Source organism: Schistosoma mansoni, chromosome 4, assembly GCF_000237925.1.
Source record: "Schistosoma mansoni strain Puerto Rico chromosome 4, complete genome".
NCBI lineage: Eukaryota > Metazoa > Platyhelminthes > Trematoda > Strigeidida > Schistosomatidae > Schistosoma > Schistosoma mansoni.
Window position 1 is genome coordinate 21,348,529 of NC_031498.1, and position 21,171 is coordinate 21,369,699.

The 21,171-nt window shown below is 36.5% G+C and overlaps 1 protein-coding gene across 1 annotated transcript; it reads left to right on the forward strand.

Moving 5' to 3' along the window:
- Positions 1-4,003: 4,003 nt before the first annotated feature.
- Smp_144890 (putative camp-response element binding protein) lies at positions 4,004-12,881 on the forward strand (the record flags this gene model as incomplete). The annotated part of the gene is made up of 5 exons (XM_018797181.1): positions 4,004-4,246; positions 5,336-5,598; positions 6,592-6,899; positions 8,514-8,689; positions 12,867-12,881. The coding sequence occupies 5 exons, from the start codon at positions 4,004-4,006 to the stop codon at positions 12,879-12,881; spliced, it is 1,005 nt and encodes a 334-aa protein (XP_018652248.1).
- Between the last annotated feature and the right edge of the window lie 8,290 nt (positions 12,882-21,171).

Genomic DNA, 21,171 nt, shown 5'->3' on the forward strand with positions numbered 1-21,171 from the left:
TATACAGTTACGATGACTATTATCAGTAACCAATGGAAAGGAAGGACACGTGAAGGTTATAATTAGGACGACTCAAAATTGACCAATAGGGAAACGACACATGAAAGTCATAGTTAGGACACTGTAAATAATGGCCAATAGGAAATAACATGCGAATTATGTGAAGAGTCTGAAAACATACCATTTTACATTCGAGATAATTTTTGGGATATTCTTGTGAATATCCTAACACAATCACTAACATCTCTCGACGTCTTGGACGATGGGCGGAATTTTTCGAAGGGCAGTTCAACTGGCCTGCTGCTCCGGCAACATCAACCAGTTTGTCCTGCCCCCCATGGCCGGTGACGACTGATCCACCAAACGAGGCGGAAGTCCGCAAGGAACTCCAACTCTTGAAACGTTACAAATCACCGGGCCCAGATGATTTACCTCCGGCTCTTTTTAAAGATGGTGGTGACTTTCTGGCTAAGGAACTGACTGCGTTGTTTGCAAAGGTTTGGGAGGAAGAAAGTGCTCCAACATCATGGAATGAGTCGATAGTTGTCCCCATCTTTAAAAAGGGTTCACGTTGTTCCTGTAATAACTATCGGGGGATAAGTCTACTTCCGATTGCGTCCAAACTATTGGCTTCTGTCATTCTTCGTAGGTTGTTTAAAACCCGAGAACGATTGACTCGCGAGGAGCAGGCTGGTTTTCGTTCTGGTCGAGGATGCATTGATCACATCTTCACCCTCCGCCAAATGTTAGAACACCGTCATACCTATCGCAGGCCAACAATCGTAGTGTTTCTTGATATCAGGGCTGCCTTCGATTCGTTGGACAGGACTGTTCTCTGGGATTGTCTATTGAAGAAGGGTGTGCCTGAGAAGTTCATTAACATCTTAAAGGCCCTGTATACGAACACCTCAGGCAGAGTGAGGGCATACAACCACCTTTCTCCCTTGTTCCATTCGAGCAGTGGGGTTAGGCAGGGTTGCCCGATCTCACCATTCCTCTTCAACTTTGCCATCGACGACATTCTGGAAACAGCTCTGATGGATGTAAGTAATGGCGGTGTGGATCTGCTGCCTGGAGAATGACTTCTCGACCTTGAGTATACGGATGATATTGTCTTACTGTGCGATAATGCCCAAGGCATGCAATCCGCACTTAATCAGTTGGCAATCAGTGTCCGTAGGTACGGTATGTGCTTTGCAGCCTCCAAGTGCAAGGTACTCCTACAAGACTGGCAGGATTCTCATCCTGTACTCACCCTAGATGGTGAGCAGATTGAAGTAGTTGAGAAGTTCGTGTATCTAGGTAGCTACATAAGTGCTGGTGGGGCGCGAGTGATGAGATTGATGCACGTATAATGAAAGCCAGGGCGGCTTATGCCAATCTGGGCCATCTTTGGCGCCTTCGTGATGTTAGTCTGGCTGTAAAAGGTCGGATCTACAACGCGTCGGAGAGAGTTTTGCTCTATGCTTGTGAAACCTGGCCTCTCCGAGTTGAGGATGTTAGACGTCTCTCTGTGTTCGATGATCGTTGTCTCCGAAGGATTGCTGACATCCAGTGGCAACACCATGTTAGTAATGCAGAGGTTCGGCATCGTGTGTTCGGGCGCAGAGACGATAATTCGATTGGTGTCACCATCTTGAAACACCGACTTCGGTGGCTCGGACATGTTTTACGAATGTCGTCCCAGAGACTTCCACGTCGTGCATTATTTGCTGACTCTGGGACTGGTTGGAAAAAGCGGAGAGGAGGTCAGTGTATGACATGGTGTCGTGGCATGAAAGAGAGCTGCAAAGGGCTAGCTTCTGTTGGTCCTTCACGACTCCCTGGCTGGGGTCCAAGAGATGGTGCAACACAGTGGCTAGAGACGTTATCAGATATGGCTCAGAATAGAAGCCAATGGCGGTCCTGCTGTAACCTTCTTCTACTTTCTTCATAAAGAGCGGCTATAACTATCCTAACTGAGAGAGCTCTTCTGGTTGTACATTCAGTTCCCCCCATCACTACTCTTCTCCTTTTCTTTTTTTTTCCTTCTTTTATATATACGCATCTTCTTCCTTCTCCCATTCTCATTATTTTGTGTGGCGCATATGTATCCGGTGCCCTTTGTACCAATATATATGTGATTAAATAAATAAATAATAAATAATGACATAATCTACAAACAAGAAACAGCAATGGTTTCTGTAATCGACCTAGACCAAAAGGCAAGAAGGGTTAAAGGATTTCAGAAACTTGTACTTGTACTCAAAAACTCACTCTAGTGAGCCCCGGCAATGATGAAAATCGAAAGTAACCTAGGTGTAGACTAACGAGGTGTCTATGCAGCGACCATAAGTAATCGCAAGTAACGAAATCAAAGGAAATGAAAAAGCCAACATTGCTTAAATCCATCAAATAGACTAGGGTTAAAATGTACGCTAGTGAAACTGTAATGGAAAGATACAGCATTTATCCGCTTCCAATCTGAACGATTAAAATGACAAAGACTGACGGATAGTCTCTTTGGCCTCCAGCTACTTATAATACAACGACTTGAAAAAGTGATTAAAATCGGGTCTCCAAATCTTAGCGAAGTTGTGAAAATCGTCGTAGTTTTCTTCGAATGTCACTCAGTATTTCATGTCTGTACAATTGATCAATGTCATGTATGTCAGGTCGTTCTTAGTGGAGATCGGATTCTATCGACCAGGTTGCAATGTGGCTACTAGCCTAGATGATTTGACATCGCGTGAACTATGTTGAGATGAGATGGTGGTAGATGCTTGCTACAGAAAAATTTGAATTGGACGACGCAAGTATGAATACAAAGACCATAGATGGGGGTGTATTTGACAACCAAAATAAATCGGAATGACATCTAAATACATTGATTTTTATATGATTTACACTGATCACTAGTCATATTTGAATACGTTAGACCAAGTAGTCCTTGTCATTAATTAATCAATATCAAATAGAAATATGAAAGGTAATTGTCAACTCGAGGAATTTAGAAAGATAAAGAAGAGAAAACAAATATGGTTTATGATCTTTGATACGCTTCTATATTCTGTTATTTATCTCATAACTCGTGTTTTTTTCTCTCTTTTTTACTTTGGTATATTCTTTAATTTGATCATTAATTTACTGAATATAGCCCCCAAATGCCCTGGTACGGCCGAGAGTGGGGAGAGTCCGCTCTCCCTCTCGAAATGCTCTCACATGGCCACGCGTATATAGCCCCTGCCAGGGAAGTCCTACTCACTGCCTACTCGTGGCGGAGGTGTTGTTTACAAAATTGAGAGGACGAAAAGCGAATGTCCGACGCTTTAACCGGGTCGGTGGACACGGAAAGTCCACCTAGGGGAGTTGGAAAACTCTAATTCCAAACCAATGGTGCACATGGGCTCCAGTATCATGAGGGGACAAATGGCGTATGAATCAATCGTTAGTCACCGACTACCATGAGACTGCATCTCTTAAAGTTGCTCCACTGCCTTGTAGATCAGACCTTTAGGTCGAGGGCTTCGGGTGTGGCTCCCTAAGAAAACCACCTGCTTCGATCTGGGCACCTGGGTAGTATTCCAGCCCTCACACAAATCTCATTTGATTTGTGGGGCGCATATGTATCTGGTGCCTCTTCGTACCAATATTTATGTATTTAAATAAATAAATAATCATCGATATACAATATCATAAGTCTCACTCAAAAAAATTAATTCCTTACTCATCATATTGAGTAATTATTATTTTCATTTGTTTTTTTTTAGATTTAGGATTAAATAAAGAAGCTGATTATCTATTCTCATTTGAATTAGATACTCATACACTTCCATTAGAGTTATTGAATAAAGATTTAGATAGTCCAGATTTTAGTTGGACAGATTTATTGCCTGATTCCAATGAATTGGTATCTTTGGACGATATTAATCCTGATAATTTTCCAAAATCTAAACAAATTAAAAATGAGAAAGTGAAGTTTACCAATTGTCAAAGAAAATCTTTGATTAATCATTTTAATCCAATGCCAAAATTTTCATATCAAGAGAAAACTATTCAACAACAAAAACTTTTATATTCATCATCATCAATTCATAGTTCTCCAAGTTCTGTCAATGACCATCATCGTCATCACCAATTGTTCAATTCAACCGAAGTTAATAATGATTTAGACTCATCCGAAATTAATAACTGTGATATGAATGATTCTTATAAAACTACTAAGGTAATTTGTCTAAATAATGAAGATTTACTAAATAATAAACCTGTGAGTATTCAAGTTCGTTTGTTTGTTTGTTTTATTTCTTGTTCAGTGTTCAATTTTTTTTATATGGACAGAAATACAATAATTCAGTCAGTCATAAACAGTTCAAAACCAGGTGCAAATATGCATTGACATAAGTCATCGCACGTGAGATTAGTGCAATCAGATTTTTATCAACAAGATAAATAGCAAATTAATCAAAATGGTAGTATTATCAGGAATAGGATGAAAGGTTAAATATTAAGAATGTGATTAAAAATAAGGAGTGAATTTGTTGAATATAAAGTATAAAATTATATTAAGACTAAATGTCTGTAACAAAACAAAGAATGCACCTTTGTCATTGTTACTGATGATTGCGCGCCATGTAACTTGTCTTCAACTTCTCGTCAACGTTATAACAAGGACCTCAACCAGGTAGTGTTCATCTGATAGCATAGGTTAGGCCAATAATTAATGATTTCATTGACCAATACAAAGTCTTGGCCTGACTACTACTAGTTTTATTACAATCTACTCGTGAACCAGTCACCATTCCACCGTAAGGCAGATAGTGGTTCAGTAAGTTTAACACATATCTTACTGCTCCTATTAATATGTGAGACAATACGATTTGATTAAATTTTTAATAATGTTACTTAGGTAAACCCTGTAGCAGTTTGTCGTTTCGCAGGTTCAAGCTAATTGAATTTGTCGCAACGCTAATTCCATTTCAAAGTAGACATTTCAACTCTTATTTTCTCTTAATCCGAGTTATATTATTACTTCGAATCTATTTCAATCCTTTTTAAGTTGATTCTCTCCGAAGTTTAATCCCACTACTAATACTTTCAGTTTAGCAAATTCAACACATTAGAATAATCCGTTGAAGTGTATGCGTAGCTCATTCATCATTCTTATCGGTCGGCATAGATTCATGACCTTGTTAAATGTTTTATTTCTCTAATATTGGTCATTCCTTTGTTCTACCACTTGCTACGAACAATTTCAAATCTTATATTAAATAACTCAATTTGTTGTCAACTTAGCTATCACTTGACCTATTACGTAGTTATTAATAACAATTCTTATCTTTAATTATTCGTTTCACAGGGAGAATGCGTTAAATTATCTTCAGAAGAATGTAAAATGCTCCAACAAATCGGTTGTCAACTACCTATCAAATTTCCATTAAGCCAAACTGATGAAAAAGCAATACGTACTGTCAGACGAAAAATTCGTAATAAACTCTCTGCTCAAGCTAGTCGTGCCAAACGTCAAAAGTACGTAACTGACTTAGAACATCGGTATTCTATGTGTACTGAAGAAATCAAACAATTACGTCGACAAGTATATGAATTGGAAGAAGATAAACGGTAATTATTTTAAATAATCTATTAATATGTGTTAGTGTAGGGAGTTTTTGAATATATCTTAATTTTGTGGTTCACATCATGTACCTACCTTGGTTAGACAACTACCGAAAAAAAGGAGCTGTAAATACCCGTTCTATCGTAGTACAATTCTCCTCCGCATTGCGCATCCACGACTGATATGCTTGATGCTAATTACGATTCTCGGTAAACGAACGAAGGTCAACGACACAGTGACACGATAGGCTAATCTAATCCGCTGTCCCAGGCCCCGCTAACTAGAGGAAGAAGTCCAAGACGAAGTAGGGGAAAATATATTCCGTAAGCAGCCGAAGTACATCTATGAGTGAATTACTCATATTCGTATGGTGTTTGATTAAAACGCATAATACTTACCCACATATTTTGATTCATTAATAGCATATCCCATAGCTTGGAATCTAAGTACTTAATCACTTTTTGAATACCTAGTATACTCTGGATCACATGTTGATCACCGGAAGAACGTATCCAAGGTCGATAAAAGTCAAAAGACTCTTCGCTCATCGCAATATTTGTATATGAACATATATACATAGTAAATAGTTCTACAATAAATAATGGTTAGCTTATGTTACAAAGAACACATTCAAGATGATAAACTCAGCAAAAACAGTCTACTCTTGGCTCTGACAGTTCAGTATATTCGAATGGATAAAATTTATCAACCAATAAGAGAACAGTTAGTTTATGATTAACCGAACAAATCAGACTTGTTACTCATGAGTAGTACAGTCATAATAAACGAATCACACCACCATCTTAACTTTACAATGTTCTGATTAACAAATTTAGTAATGTATAAATTATTTGTATTTGAAGCTATCGACCCTAACGTTTACAGTAGTCGGCTCAGTGAGGTTGTTAATTATATAAGCGTGACAATGCAACACTTAAACATTTTATTTTATAACTGATTATTTATTGTAACTTTTGCTTTTCTCTACTTTATATCAGGAGTCTTACATTACATCTACGCAAATTACGGTCTTACATCAATAAATTCATGAATAAACAAAGTGAAAAGTCCTATCTACCACTATATGTGAATTCCAACAATACTGAATTTAATCGTGATAATAATAACAATAATAATAAGGTGACTGCTAAACAAGCCGCTAGAGCAGCAGCCGGTGGAACTAGTCTCTTGTTAATGACATTTATGATATTGATGTGGACTGCTATAATTCCAATGCCATCGGTTATAAAAACGTTAGATACTGCATCACCGATGTCTACAATAAATTTGTTCAGTTCATTTCCAGGTTAGGATTCAATTTTATTATGTGTGCATGTTTGTGTGTTTTTTGTCTTATCTATTCGCAACGTATCCTCATTACCTATTGTGTCATCTGTTTTGAAATAAATATGTAGCGACCAACGGTGATTAGCTATTAAGTCACTAGCTCGAACCTAAGTCGCCCCATTCGATTCGGATTTAAATTGTCGGTTAGTATCACTTGCTCGCAAACCAATTATGCATATAAATATATTTACAACAGCCTTAATAATGAGGTGAAAACAAATGGTATATTAAAGAATTAACAAAACTAGTGAAGAAAAATATTTTAGAAGTTGGCCGCTAAGGTGAATTAAGCAAAGCGTGAGAACATATGGCTGTAAAAAACCCTCAATATAATGCAAACAAATTACAAAAAAGTTATGTGGTACAAGCTGATTTTGTGAATTTCATCGCTTCCCCAACTAAAAGCGCTCATTATATACGTATATACATTCCAAAACTCGTAATACTTTAACGCAATAAAGTCTAATTGGGTGATTTTTAGATAGACTTCATTGTAAAACTGACATTAGCTAAAGCAAAACTAGAAAGTATTGAAAACATACTGTTGTACCATAGCTCTGTACTTCTCAACAATCCATACCGAAGTCAACTGATTTGCATGATACAATCAAAGGTATAACTTTCAATTCTTATAGCAGCTACAATACTTCTTAGTTATCGAAACCCATTAAACTCTACACCTTTAATTCCTATTAATTGGGTAATATATGATACGGCTTTCATTTAGTATCACTAGTGCCCTTTACTGCCTCACTGATTAATTGGTTAACTTTGCAGATTTTGATATGCCATTACAATTCTGGAAGTGGAGATGTAGCTCAGTGCTTAAGGCATTCAACTTTCAGTCACTAAGTTGTGGTTCCTAATACCACTCAACCTAATTCGGTTTGGAAAACCAGATAATATTACCTAGCCTTGACATTCAACTAAATCATCTATGTAAACTTCCTTTGTGTTTAGAATGCTATTGACAACAAACAGGAGGAATTATTCGCTCAAGATTCTTTTTGAGCCAAACAGGATAAATCTATTTATTATATTTTTATATATTCCATTTTATCATCGAAAACACCAAACTAAAAAAGAGCTATGAAATATGGAAATACATGACTCATTCACCTTGACTTACAGAGAAAACTACATCTATTTATTTTCCTAATTTGTTTCAATTTCTGTGAATGATGATATCACATTCAATTTTATCCATTAATCAGTTTATAAGCATCTGAATACACATACGCACACACACACATTAACTTTGGATAAGTTTAGCTTCACGTTCTCAAATAATCTCAACGGCAGATTAAGTTATCCAAGATTTATTGACACCTTCAATAAGCATTTTTCAGTTGTTTCTTCTTCTCCAGAAATAACAACTTCTCATTATACACATATGTATTTGCTTACAATGCTTGTGAATTAAGGCTATATCGAGGCAATACGCACAGTATGCACATATGCCAATTAGAGACTGACCAGTTGCAGTCCTAACACATCGATGGGATGATTCAAACAAAGAATATTAAATGAATTCATATGTATTTTTGTTGTTTTCTTTTAACTATTTAATTAGGTCGGTCTCGAATGTTGATGAGTATTAACAACCCTTCAGAATTATATTCTTCCTCGTCATCTTCTTCTCAACACCTAATTCTTAATGAATCAAAAACACTGTTATCCGATCCGGATATTATACCTGTGAATTCAATTCAATATACTGTTCCAATTAGTCAATTTGTTACACCAGTTGTAAGTAACTTTTTTATTCGTGTTTATTATGTTTTGTTTCTTTTTTATACGAGAAAATCATAAGTTTAATGTTTAATCCTACTTAAAAATTTGTCTTCATCATCTCTATTATTTTGAATTTATCCAATCATTAAAATAGTTAAACCTGATCTTTTTGTATGCTACATTGTACACAACTATGAAGTGATGTAAAACCTTAATGAAGCGAAAAATATGGATATAAATAAATAAATTAATATATTTGTAATATCCCAATGAGTAGAAAAATTAGATTTTCTAACGTTTCGTGACTTAGTGTAAACCACTTCTTCAGAGAATAAATAACCAAATTCACAATAATCCAAGTTTAAATAGTACAACGGAACAATCCAAGAATATTAGGTGATCAATTAAAAACAGGTCTGAATAAATCAATGTCAAGTCATTTCATTTCGGTTAAAGTGATTCATAAGGGATATGTATGTAATTTTGTGTGTATGTATGCATTGTTAATGACGAAAAATGTGTGACCTTTGTAATGACAAAGGATAGAGTTTAATTTGTAATGTAATGGTGTGAAATTGTAAATAATATTAGACTGGTTGACTAGGATAGATAGTCCAAGTGGGATGTATGGTAAGGCCTTCTTTTCTATTGAGGGCAGTGGGATTAAGCATTATATGGAAAGCTTCAGCTACTCTTCTTTCTTTGTGATTGGAAAAACCTTTCTGTAGTATTTTGATGTTTTTGAAATCAATTTGATGATTATTGAAAATGGCATGAACCGCTAATGCCGATTTAATTTGAAGTCTATCTAGTTCTACAGGATTATTAGGAGGTTTCTTTGTGTACCTAATATGTTCTTTGGCGCGAGTCATGATTTCGCGAGATGACTCTGCAATATAGAAGGCATCACAGTCGACACAACCTAATTTGTAGACGCAGTTCTGTGTAGACATGAATGGTATCTTTTCTTTTAATCGAACTAAAGTATTTCGAAGAGTGTTCGTTGTTTTGTAATATACTTTAATTCTGTGTTATTTTAAGATTCTTTGGAGTTCTTCAGTTGTGCCATGACGGTATGGTAAAACTACAGTACCAATCCATGGCATTTCATTCGAATTATTGTTATCATTACGTGCTGAATTGTCTTGTTTTAATATACTTCTGATAATCTTCATAGGAAAATTATTAAATTGTAAGATGCTAATTATATTCTTTTGTTCTTTTAGTTTGTCCTTTTCTGAAGTGATGATTTTATTGGCTCTTCTAAAAAGATTTAAGGCTAACGAGATTTTAGCACTGAAAAGATGTGCTGAATGGAAGTCGATGTAACGATTAGAGTGTGTAGGCTTTCGGTAGATGGATACATTTAGAACTCCATTTATATTTCTTTTCACTAAACAATCTAAGAACGGAAGCTCACCATGTTCATTTTCATTCTCATTCGTGAATTTGATATGAGATGAAAGTGTATTTATCTGTTTTGAAAATGATCTTAGATGCGTCTTTTTTATCACTACAAATGTGTCATCTACATATCTAAGCCAAATTCGTGGTTTAATGTGGTTGGTGAAAATCTTTGATTCTATGTGTGTCGTAAAAAGGTTGGCAACAATCGGGGACACAGGGGAACCCATTGCTACACCATTTGTTTGTCTGTATAGCGTTCCGTTGAAGGTGAATAGAGTTGAATTTAAGCAAAGTTTTAACGATCTCATGATTAAACTAATGCTTAACGGACATCTGTCCGACAAAATAGTGTCATTCTCTAGTAAGCCACTAATAAATTCTAAGCAGTTATCAATCGGAATACTAGTATATAAAGATACGACATCAAAGCTTACCATGACTTCATTCTTCTCGATGATTAATTCCGATAGTTTTGATTTAAAGTCATATGTATCTTTAATCATATTATGTATGTCGAACTGTAGTGGCTTTAATATGCTGCTTAGATATTTAGATAAAGCATAAGTCGGTGTGTTGGTAAAGTCTACCATCGGTCTTAGAGGAATATTTGGTTTATGAATTTTCGGTAAACCATAAAATCGTGAAGTATTACATGATTTGGGATACAGAGCAAACCAAAGCGAAGCCCCAATGACCAGTCTAATATTATTTACAATTTCACACCATTACATTACAAATTAAACTCTATCCTTTGTCATTACAAAGGTCACACATTTTTCGTCATTAACAATGCATACATACACACAAAATTACATACATATCCCTTATGAATCACTTTAACCGAAATGAAATGACTTGACATTGATTTATTCAGACCTGTTTTTAATTGATCACCTAATATTCTTGGATTGTTCCGTTGTACTATTTAAACTTGGATTAATGTTAATTTGGTTATTTGTTCTCTGAAGAAGTGGCTTACACTAAGTCACGAAACGTTAGAAAATCTAATTTTTCTACTCATTGGGATATTACAAATATATTATTTATTTATAACAATCCACCCACTGCTCAATTTATTCAAAATTATCAAAGAAAAATATGGATAGTTTTTTGCCGTTGTTTCCGAAGTTTGTGATGTATTTATGTAGCTATTGTGTCTTGTTATTGGGGTTCAGTACGGTCTACGATGTCACGGATTTAGGAACAAAAACAATTGAGTTTGTCTAATACGATCGATTCTCTTCGGAACTGACAACAGTCAATTATACTCAGCATATCATACCTCTATGGCTAAGACAGGAAGAAGACGGAATTACAGGCAACTTGACATTTGTGGTAGAACAAGCAACTCAAACGAAATTGATACGACAGTTGTTACTATAGTAACAGAATGTGACCTTCGGTCACGTAGCAGTTTAGCGAACTAAAAAACATGACAACTAATCAGAGGGCAAAGGTCATACGGAAAATCAATTTGGTAGAAAGTATGGAAGCACTTATCGTTCCATAAGAGATCTTAACCTTTCTAATAAAATCTGACTATTCCTGCGACCGCCTTAGCAGTAGCATAACCGTCAAATAGCTGACCTTTTCATTAAGTGATAAATTTTAAGATCATCCGTTAATTGCATGTGATTTATTAAAGTTAGTAGAGTAATGTTTGCTGGTGTGTGTGAGTAAACTGGAAAAAAGCTAGAAGAGAGTAAACCAAGACAAAAGATCAATCCACGAGGTCATTGGTTGTTGAGCTAACCCTTGTCGATACGTACAGACTACATTAAGTTCACTCGATTATCATAACCACTAGTTGAAGATGTTGAATTATGGTGGCATGGCTCAGAATTAATCTCAACGGTTCGGATGTATTCACTGTTTATCATTCCTTACATATTGAGTTTCAAAATTACCCCCTATACTTGATATGCATCAAATTGATTTTTGCTTCTAGATCCATATTCTTTATGCTTAATGTTTTCATTATTTACTGTCACCAATGCTGCTAGCAGTTCTACTATCCTGACGTTTGTCCTGATAATGATATAGTGTGACAAATTGAACCGATCCTATTGTGACTTTACAAAGACCGTCGCCAATTTGTTATGACTTTACAAAATAAACAAAGGACGTATGTTTATTCGTTATTGATTTTTATGTGCGGCTTTTATCATGTGAATTATCCACCAATCGAAATACGACTTTTCTAATCTTAGTACTGTGCCAATACAATGACGTTCAACGGGTATGGGAAGTCTAGCGTCCTTATTGGTCCCTTGTCCGTCTAGCCCTTCCAATTGAGTCCAGAACACCAATTACAGCTTCTGCTATGTGAATCATTTATTTCGAGCATAGTCTGTTTATATACTAGACAGACAGACCACATCACACCACAAAATAGAAAATAATATTTGTACAAGATCAGGCCAAATGTGGCTGTGAACGTGGGAGACCATAATCAATAAATTGAATATAATTTAGGGACAGTAATTCGTATAATAATAATTTATAGGTCAAAATGAAGCTTATAATAAGATGAATATAGATACACACAATCTAATTACTCAATAGTTAAACAATAAGAATATACATATAATAATCGTTCATTAATAGGTTCCGGAAGTTACCCATACTTAAGTCTTCTCTAGGATATAACAGATCCAAATACTTGTCAGATTCTATATTGTTTATGATCGACTTAATATTATAAATCACTTTATATTGACTATTATGCATAATTCTAATCAGATTCATTAACTAATGTTTCATTTTATTTATTTTCATTTGAAAGATTACCGAACAATAATGAACAATGTATTAGAAATTAATTTTACCTTTACAACTATACTATTATATTATGACTATTCAATCACATACAGTCCACAAATAGAGAATCAATATTTCTAGACAATAAATTTTTGCGTTAATCATAAATCATTCCAGTAAGGAAAAAACAGTTTCACAGAATTAAACAATCAATGATACTTTCAACAAAAAAAGGAAGGAAGGAAGAAAAAGAAATTGCCTTACCTCTTCTATTCCACTAATTTCATCGATATATACTTATTTAATATTGTCATAGAGTCATTTCCATTTTCACTTTATATATATATATTTGAACAATAAGAATATTTTGATTTTCATATAAATGAACATTTTCATTTTATTATATGCAAAAATTTTAAAAAGATAGTTCAGTTCATTAGTTCTATGTTGTTGTTACTCTCCTTAAAAATTAATCCGTAAAACAGGACAATATTGACGGTGATAAGCTTGAACAAATCTTGATTATATATAGTTGAAATGATGAGTCAATTGAAGCTAGACCACCATGAAAGCACTGGACGGCTGTTTCGTCCTATTGTGGGACTCCTCAACAGTGCGCATCTACGATCCCACCTCGCGAGCGAGATTCGAACCCAGGACCTACCAGTCCCGCGCGTGAGCAGTTAACCGATAGAGCACTGAGCCGGCCGGCATCCAACAGTGTTAATGTCTAACTTCAACCAATCCACGAAATTGAGCAACCATTTCACCAACGTCTTCAGTGAGTTAATATCTCCCAACAGACTTGGTTGAACACTGGTTACTGCTTCTCATTAGAACTCCAGGAAATACCTCATGGAGTCAGTCTAGATTATGTAATTTATATTTTGAAAATAATTACAAATTGTTCACCGATTTACAAGGATAATCAAGGTTGATAAAGAAAAAAAGTAATGGAACATTAAAAACAATAAGGATGTGTATTATTTAAAAACAAGTGATTCATAAGCTTGAATGTATGTATGAATGTAAAATATACTATGTTGGTGAAATGTATAATCTGAAGTAATATCATTTTGGTGTATAGTATTATTATCGGAGTATACAATTTAATCAACATCTGTCTTATTATAAATCTGTCTGTAGTCAAGAATGTAACATGGACATACGTTCACTGGCATAGTCACAACTTTATGAGTGTTTTCTAATGATGACTATCCCATAGTGCAACAGTCAGAAACTAGTATTTTCTTGATAGAAGGACTGTTATGTCATGTTTAAGAAAGTGTAGTTTAACGATGAATGATTTCAACTTCGTTAAAGGGTACTTACAATCATCTACAATTAGAAGTGAAGAGAATGAAAATGGAATAACAAGGAAAATTTTTGTGATAGGTCTATCGTTATTATGTTCTTAATCGTTTCATAACATACAGATCTAGATAAAAAATTATTTAAACTAACCAACTGTTCTGTATATATCCTCACAATAACGGAAGGTCTGTTATAGTTAGGATGAGGTCTGGAACTAACCAGGAATAATATAACTTTGTAATAAAATCAGAATGAAGGAAATGTTGACAGGTATACTCGACAATAACGATTTCCACCTATTTAAAGTCCTTATAATTTCACTGATGAAGTGACACATGTTCTTTCATTTAAAGACTTTTAAGTTAGTATAAGAAGAGAAGAAATTATCGATATGTCGTGCAGACGTTGGTAATAAATTAGTTTCATGGATACATTTTGACAATCTATTTCAGACTGTCGGAAATAAACTAGTCGATTAATTTATACGAATATTCATCAATATCAGGACGAATAGTTTGTCAAAAACTGGGCGCCCATTATAGAGAAGTCATTATATTTCAAAATTACATTTGAAATAATCTCATCGAATGAAATTTAAATAATTCCAACGTTTCGTCCAGCATACTTGTATGGACTTCTTCAGTGTAATCAAAGAAATATAAAGCGTTTAACAATCAAATCCATACTGTGCTGATCCAACCATATTTAGATCTTGACATTAGTAAGTAGAATAACATGAGTCAGTTAAATGGGAATGATGTGAAAAGCTCACAATGTGAAAATAAATGACTGAATGGATTGTGTGTGAGTAGGACTGAGTTATTAATAGCTGGTATTAAGTGTTAATTTGTTTTTATATGAAGGAAAAATTAAAAGTGTGAAATGAAAAATTGTTTCCGAATAATCTATGTGCATATAAAATGAGGATTATCAAATGTATAATTGTATTGCTAAAATAACGATGCATGTGAAATAAACAGGTTGGAATAGAGAATGGATCCAATTACCTATTTTTTTAAACTAGTCTCAGAGCTGGCTAACAAAACACGATGTGGGGGATGCTGTGGTGTTATTCGTAAAACGTTCTCAAGCCACCGGAATCGATGTTTCAAGATGTTAACATCATATAAATCGTCGTCACTATGACCCGACACACATTGTAGACCTGGATTCCTAACATGGTGTTCCCACTGTATATCAGGATTCGTTCAGAAATAACGATGATCGAACACAGTCGCCAAGCACCCTCAACTCGGAGAGGCCAGGTTTCACAAGCATGAAACAAAGCTGTTCTAATCGGCTTGTTGAAAACCCGACCTTTTACAGCCAAAGTAAGATCTTGATGTCGTGAATGATGAACTTGATTAACATAAACTCCTTTGACTTTCAATAAACCAAGATTGGTCTAATCAGTCAAGCCACCACCAGTACTCACATAACCACTGAAATATCATGCGATTGGTTCCCTTTATGAATTTGAATAAAGCTGAAACCACGATGGAATCAGAATAATTTGAATTCATTATATTTCGTGGTTTTTTAATCAACTGCTTACAACCATATATGCATTGAAATGTAACATTGAGGTAATACGTAATGTGAAACGATTGACATTATTGACAGAAAGAATTAGAATAATATTGTCGATATCATTTTTCATAATCCTTGTCATTTTAATTCTTATCGTCACCACTGTCAATTATGTCACATTATATTTTACCTCAGAGTTACATTTCACTACATAAATAGTTATAAGCACCTGAGGAGAAACTACTGAAATAAACCGATTTTTTAGACTACTTCTAATAGCTCAATGCAAATAATGAGTTACAGCACAGGTTTCCGTCAGCCATACTGAACCAATCTCCTAAAGCCTTACCATTTGTTTAGCAACCAGTAATATGTTTTTCTGGTCAACAGGGATTAAGTAGTTTTGTCATATACCACTTAGTTAAGTAATACATCTCTAGGAATAGCATTTATTGCTTAGTAATTAAAGAAATCGAAATTCAGTACTGTTTCATTTTTAGATAAACTCACAGTTTATTTTAATTTAACTCTGAACACAATGATCATGAAGATGATGGTCGTTTGGTTAATCCACATTTTCCTAATTATTTCACTCCGAATCAAATGTGTATATCAATACTTCAGAAGTTATTTACTGTGTTCAACAACAAATCTGTAAAATAGCACACTCATACACTTGAGTATATACAACGTTATTTATTATATGTAACAAGAAAAATTCACCATCTTGTTTTGGTTAACCTTACATACTGCATGTGTACAAAGATAGAAATTATTTCAGTCGGTGATATAATATGAAAGTAATGAGATGTTGACCTACACATATTTGTGGATTGTTTACTATTTTCACTGACTATTCTTTTTCAAAATAAATCGATCAACTTTCTTCTAGCTTTGGTTAAAATAAACCTAAAGTTAATTATTGTCTCTATGAAGAATATCATGTTTGTTTGCATATTCTGTTTCACATTCATATTGATGGTATACCAGTTGACAAATTAGTGATCATCCACAGACTTCATCGACGCGTGGTAATGGCTGGTTTAAGAATAAATTGGATTAAAGCTGAGGGTGGATAATTTTATTTATTTATTTGAACACATAAATATTGGTACAAGGGGGCACCAGATATATATGCATCACACAAAAAACTGTCATTTCATTTAATTGTGTGAGGACTATGATGCTGCCCGGGTGCCCAGACCGAAGCAGGTGGCTATCTTAGGGGGCCACACCGCGGGCCCGCCACGAGAATGTGGTGAGTAGGACTTTCCTGGCAGAGGCTGTATACGCGTGGCAGTGTGAGAGCATTTCGAGAGAGAGAGGGCGGGCCCTCGCCACTCTCGGCCGTACCAGGGCATTTGGGGGCAAGGTGGTTAAACGAAGTGATAGTATCAGTCCATAAAGATACTGACTGTTGGACTGAGTCATGTAGGTAGATGCAAACTATGTGGTTAGATTCAGTGGGTTTATCGTAACTGATGTTCAGACTTAGATTGGTATAGCTCACAATCGTTTGCATCGGCGTAGGTGCACTCAGTTTGTCTTTCCTTATATTTTAAGTGCCCTATTAATCTTTTTAACAACATTAATCTGCATTTTCTCGAATCGTGTCGTCGATGCCTAATCTTTTCTATTACCACTAAATATTACTATCTCCACTACTCTGAGAACACCTCGCTGTGCTAATTGGTTTTGGAAACTCGAGTCAACGTACACAGATGCTAGGATCTGCTCTGCACTTAACTAACTGATCCATGTTGACATCAAACACACCTGCCCGACAGAGTAATTAAAATCATTAGATGCGAATGGCATACGAATAACATACTGGGATAGGAAGTCATACGAACTGGACAATTAGTGAATTCTATATAATTTACAAATTTATGCAGATGTCCACCAAACAATTACATTCAAGATCAACTGATAAAATGATGATGAGTTGGTTCGAAGTGATACGGTGGTTAGGCCATATTTATTAATTCCAGTTTATTCTAGTGATATAAGTTGTATAAAGTTAGACCATTTATTTTTGATACCTAAGTGTTCTTAACAAGTATGTAGGTGGTCAGGTTGTTTGAAAAGCATTATGCTAATATATTATTCATTTTATTTGAACGCGAATATTGGTACAAGGGGTCACCAGATATTTCTGCGCCACACAAAACAATGAGTATGGGAAAAGAAAAAGAGGGTAAGGTGCATATAAGAAAAAAGAACAATAACAACCACAGATTAGTGTATGTTATTGTAATAATTAAGAATAATAGCAGGGGAAACAGAAATGTACAACCGGAAGATCTCTTTCAGTTAACGAAGTTATAACCACTCTTTATGAAGAAAGTTGTTGTATCCTATTGAAGAAGTAAGTACAATAACTTCCGGGACCTATTAATGGACGATTATTATATGTATATTCTTATTGTTTAACTATTGAGCGATTAGATTATGTATATCTACATTCATCTTATTACAAGCTTCATTTTGACCTATGGACTATTATTGTACGAATTACTGTTCCTAAATTATATTCAGTTTATTGATTATGGTCTCCCACGTTCACAGCCACATTTGGCCTGATCTTGTACAAATATTATTTTCTATTTTGTGGTGTGATGCCGTCTGTCTGTCTGGTATATAAACCAAGTATACTTGAAATAAATTATTCGCTTAACAGAAGCTGTAATTGGTGTTCTGGACTCAATTGGAAGGGCTAGACGGACAAGGGACCGATAATGACGCTAGACTGCTCATACCAGTTGAACGTCATTGTTTTAGCACAGTGCTAGATTGGAAAAGTCGTATTCCGATTGGTGAATAATTCATGTAATAAAAAGCTGGACATAAGATCAATAGAATACGTCCTATTATTTTTTATAATTCATAACAAAATTAAAAAAAAGGTTACAAAAGGATCGCCACTGGCTTCTATTCTGAGCCATATCTGACAACGTCTCTAGCCACTGTGTTGCACATCTCTTGGACCCCAACCAGGGAGTCGGGAAAGACTGAGAGAAGCCATCACTTTGCAGCTTCCTTTCATACCACGACACCATGTCATACACTGACCACCTCTCCACATTTTCCAACCAGTCCCAGCGTCGGCAAATAACGCAAGACGTGGAATTCTCCCAGACAACATTAGTAGAACATATCCAAGCCACCGAAGTCGATGTCTCAAGATGGTGACACCGATTAGATTGTAGTTTCTGCGCCAGAACACATGATGCCGAATCTCTGCATTACTAGTATGGTGTTGCCACTGGTTGTCAGCGATCCTTCGGAAACAACGATGATCGAACACAGAGAGACGTCTAACATCCTCGACTCGGAGAGGCCAGATTTCACAAGCATAGAGCAAAACTGCTCTCACCGACGCATTGTAGATCCGACCTTTTACAGCCAGACTAACATCACGAAGGCGCCAAAGATGGCCCAGATTGGCATAAGCCGCCCTGGCTTTCATTATACGTGCATCAATCTCATCACTCACGCCACCACCAGCACTTATGTAGCTACCTAGATACACGAACTTCTCGACTACTTCTATCTGCTCACTACCTAGGGTGAGTGCAGGAATAGAATCCTACCAGTCTTGTCAAAGTACTTAGCACTTCCAAAGTGCAAAGCACATACCATACCTACGGACACTAATTGTCAACTGATTAAGTGCGGATTGCATGCCTTGGGCATTATCGCACAGTAAGACAATATCATCCGCATACTCAAGGTCGAGAAGTCATTCTCCAGGCAGCAGATTCACACCATCATTACTTACATCCATCAGAGCTGTTTCCAGAATGTCGTCGATGGCTAAGTTGAAGAGGATTGGTGAGATTGGGCAACCCTGTTTAATCCCACTGCTTGAATGGAACAATGGGAGAGAGGTGGTTGTATGCCCTCACTCTGCCTGAGCTGTTTGTATATAGGGCCTTTAAGATGCTAATAAACTTCTCAGGCACACCCCTCTTCAATAGACAATACCAGAGAACAGTCCTGTCCAACGAATCAAGGGTGGCTCTGATATCAAAAAACACTACGATTTTTGGCCTGTGATAAGTATGACGGTGTTCTAACATTTGGCGGAGGGTGAATATATGATCAATACATCCCCGACCGAGACAAAAACCAGCCTGCTCCTCGGGAGTCAATCTTTTTCGGGTTTTGAATAATCTACGAAGTACGACGGAAGCCAATAGTTTGGACGCAATCGGAAGTAGACTTATCCCTCAATAGTTGTTACAGAGACGACGTGAAGCCTTTTTAAAGATGGGGACAACTAACGACTCATTCCATGATGTTGGAACACTCTCTAGCTCCCAGACCTTTGTAAACAACGCAGTCAATTCCTTAGCCAGAAAGTCACCACCATCTTTAAAAAGAGTCGGGGGTAAGTCACCTGGGCCCGGTGATTTTTAGCGTTTCAAGAGTTGGAGTTCCTTGCGGACTTCCGCCTTAATTGTCGGATCAATCGACACAGGCCATGAAGGGTAGGACAGTCTGATAGATGTTGCCGGAGAGGCAAACCATTTGAACTGCCCTTCGAAAAACTCTACCTATCCCGTCATCCTCACAGATTGTTCCACTCACACCAGACTTGCTGGTACTACTGGCTCGGATGAGTTGGAAGAGCTTACTGCAGTTACTAGATACAACTACTGCTCCCAACTCATTAGCACGCTCCGACCACCAGGCTTCTCTGTCCTTACGCAAGCTTTGTCCACTTTCTTTACGTAACAGCTATCGTTTGTGGTCAAACTCACGGTCACCTGGAGTAGACTGACGGGTCTCGATAAGTTGTAAGGAATCTGAAGAAGCGGGACGTTTCGCGAAGCCGCAAGCGGCTTTACTCGCTATTTTCATGGCGTCATGGAGTTGCAGCCAATGCTCATCTATACTTTTCGGTGGGATGGTAGCTAGCCTAGAAGCTAGCTCGGTTTGATAGTATAGTAATCGTCATGTCATAAGATTTGTGTGAGGGATGGAATTCTGCCCGGGTGCCTAGACCGAAGCAGGTGGTTATCTTAGGGGGCCACAACGCGAGCCTTCGACTCAAAGATCTGACCAACAAGGCAGTTGAGCAAATTTAAGAGATGCACTCCCATGGTAGTCAGTGACCAATGATTGGTTCATACACCATTTGTTCCTTCAGGATACTGGAGCTCATGTGCACCATTCGTTTGGAATTAGGGTTTTCCACCAACCCGATTAAAGAGCCGAACATCCGCTTTTCGTCCTCTCAATCTTGTAAACACCCCCGCCACGAGAATGCGGTGAGTAGGACTTCCCTGACAGAGGCTGTATACGCGTGGCCGTGTGAGAGCATTTGGAGAGAGGGCGGGCCCTCTTCACTCTCGGCCGTACCAGGGCATGGTTCCGATAAACTTAGTCTTCTTCGTGAAGGATGCTTCCATATTTACTGAAAAAGTGATTAGCCATACATATTAACAGATTATTTTACACATTAACTCAAAAACAAAGTG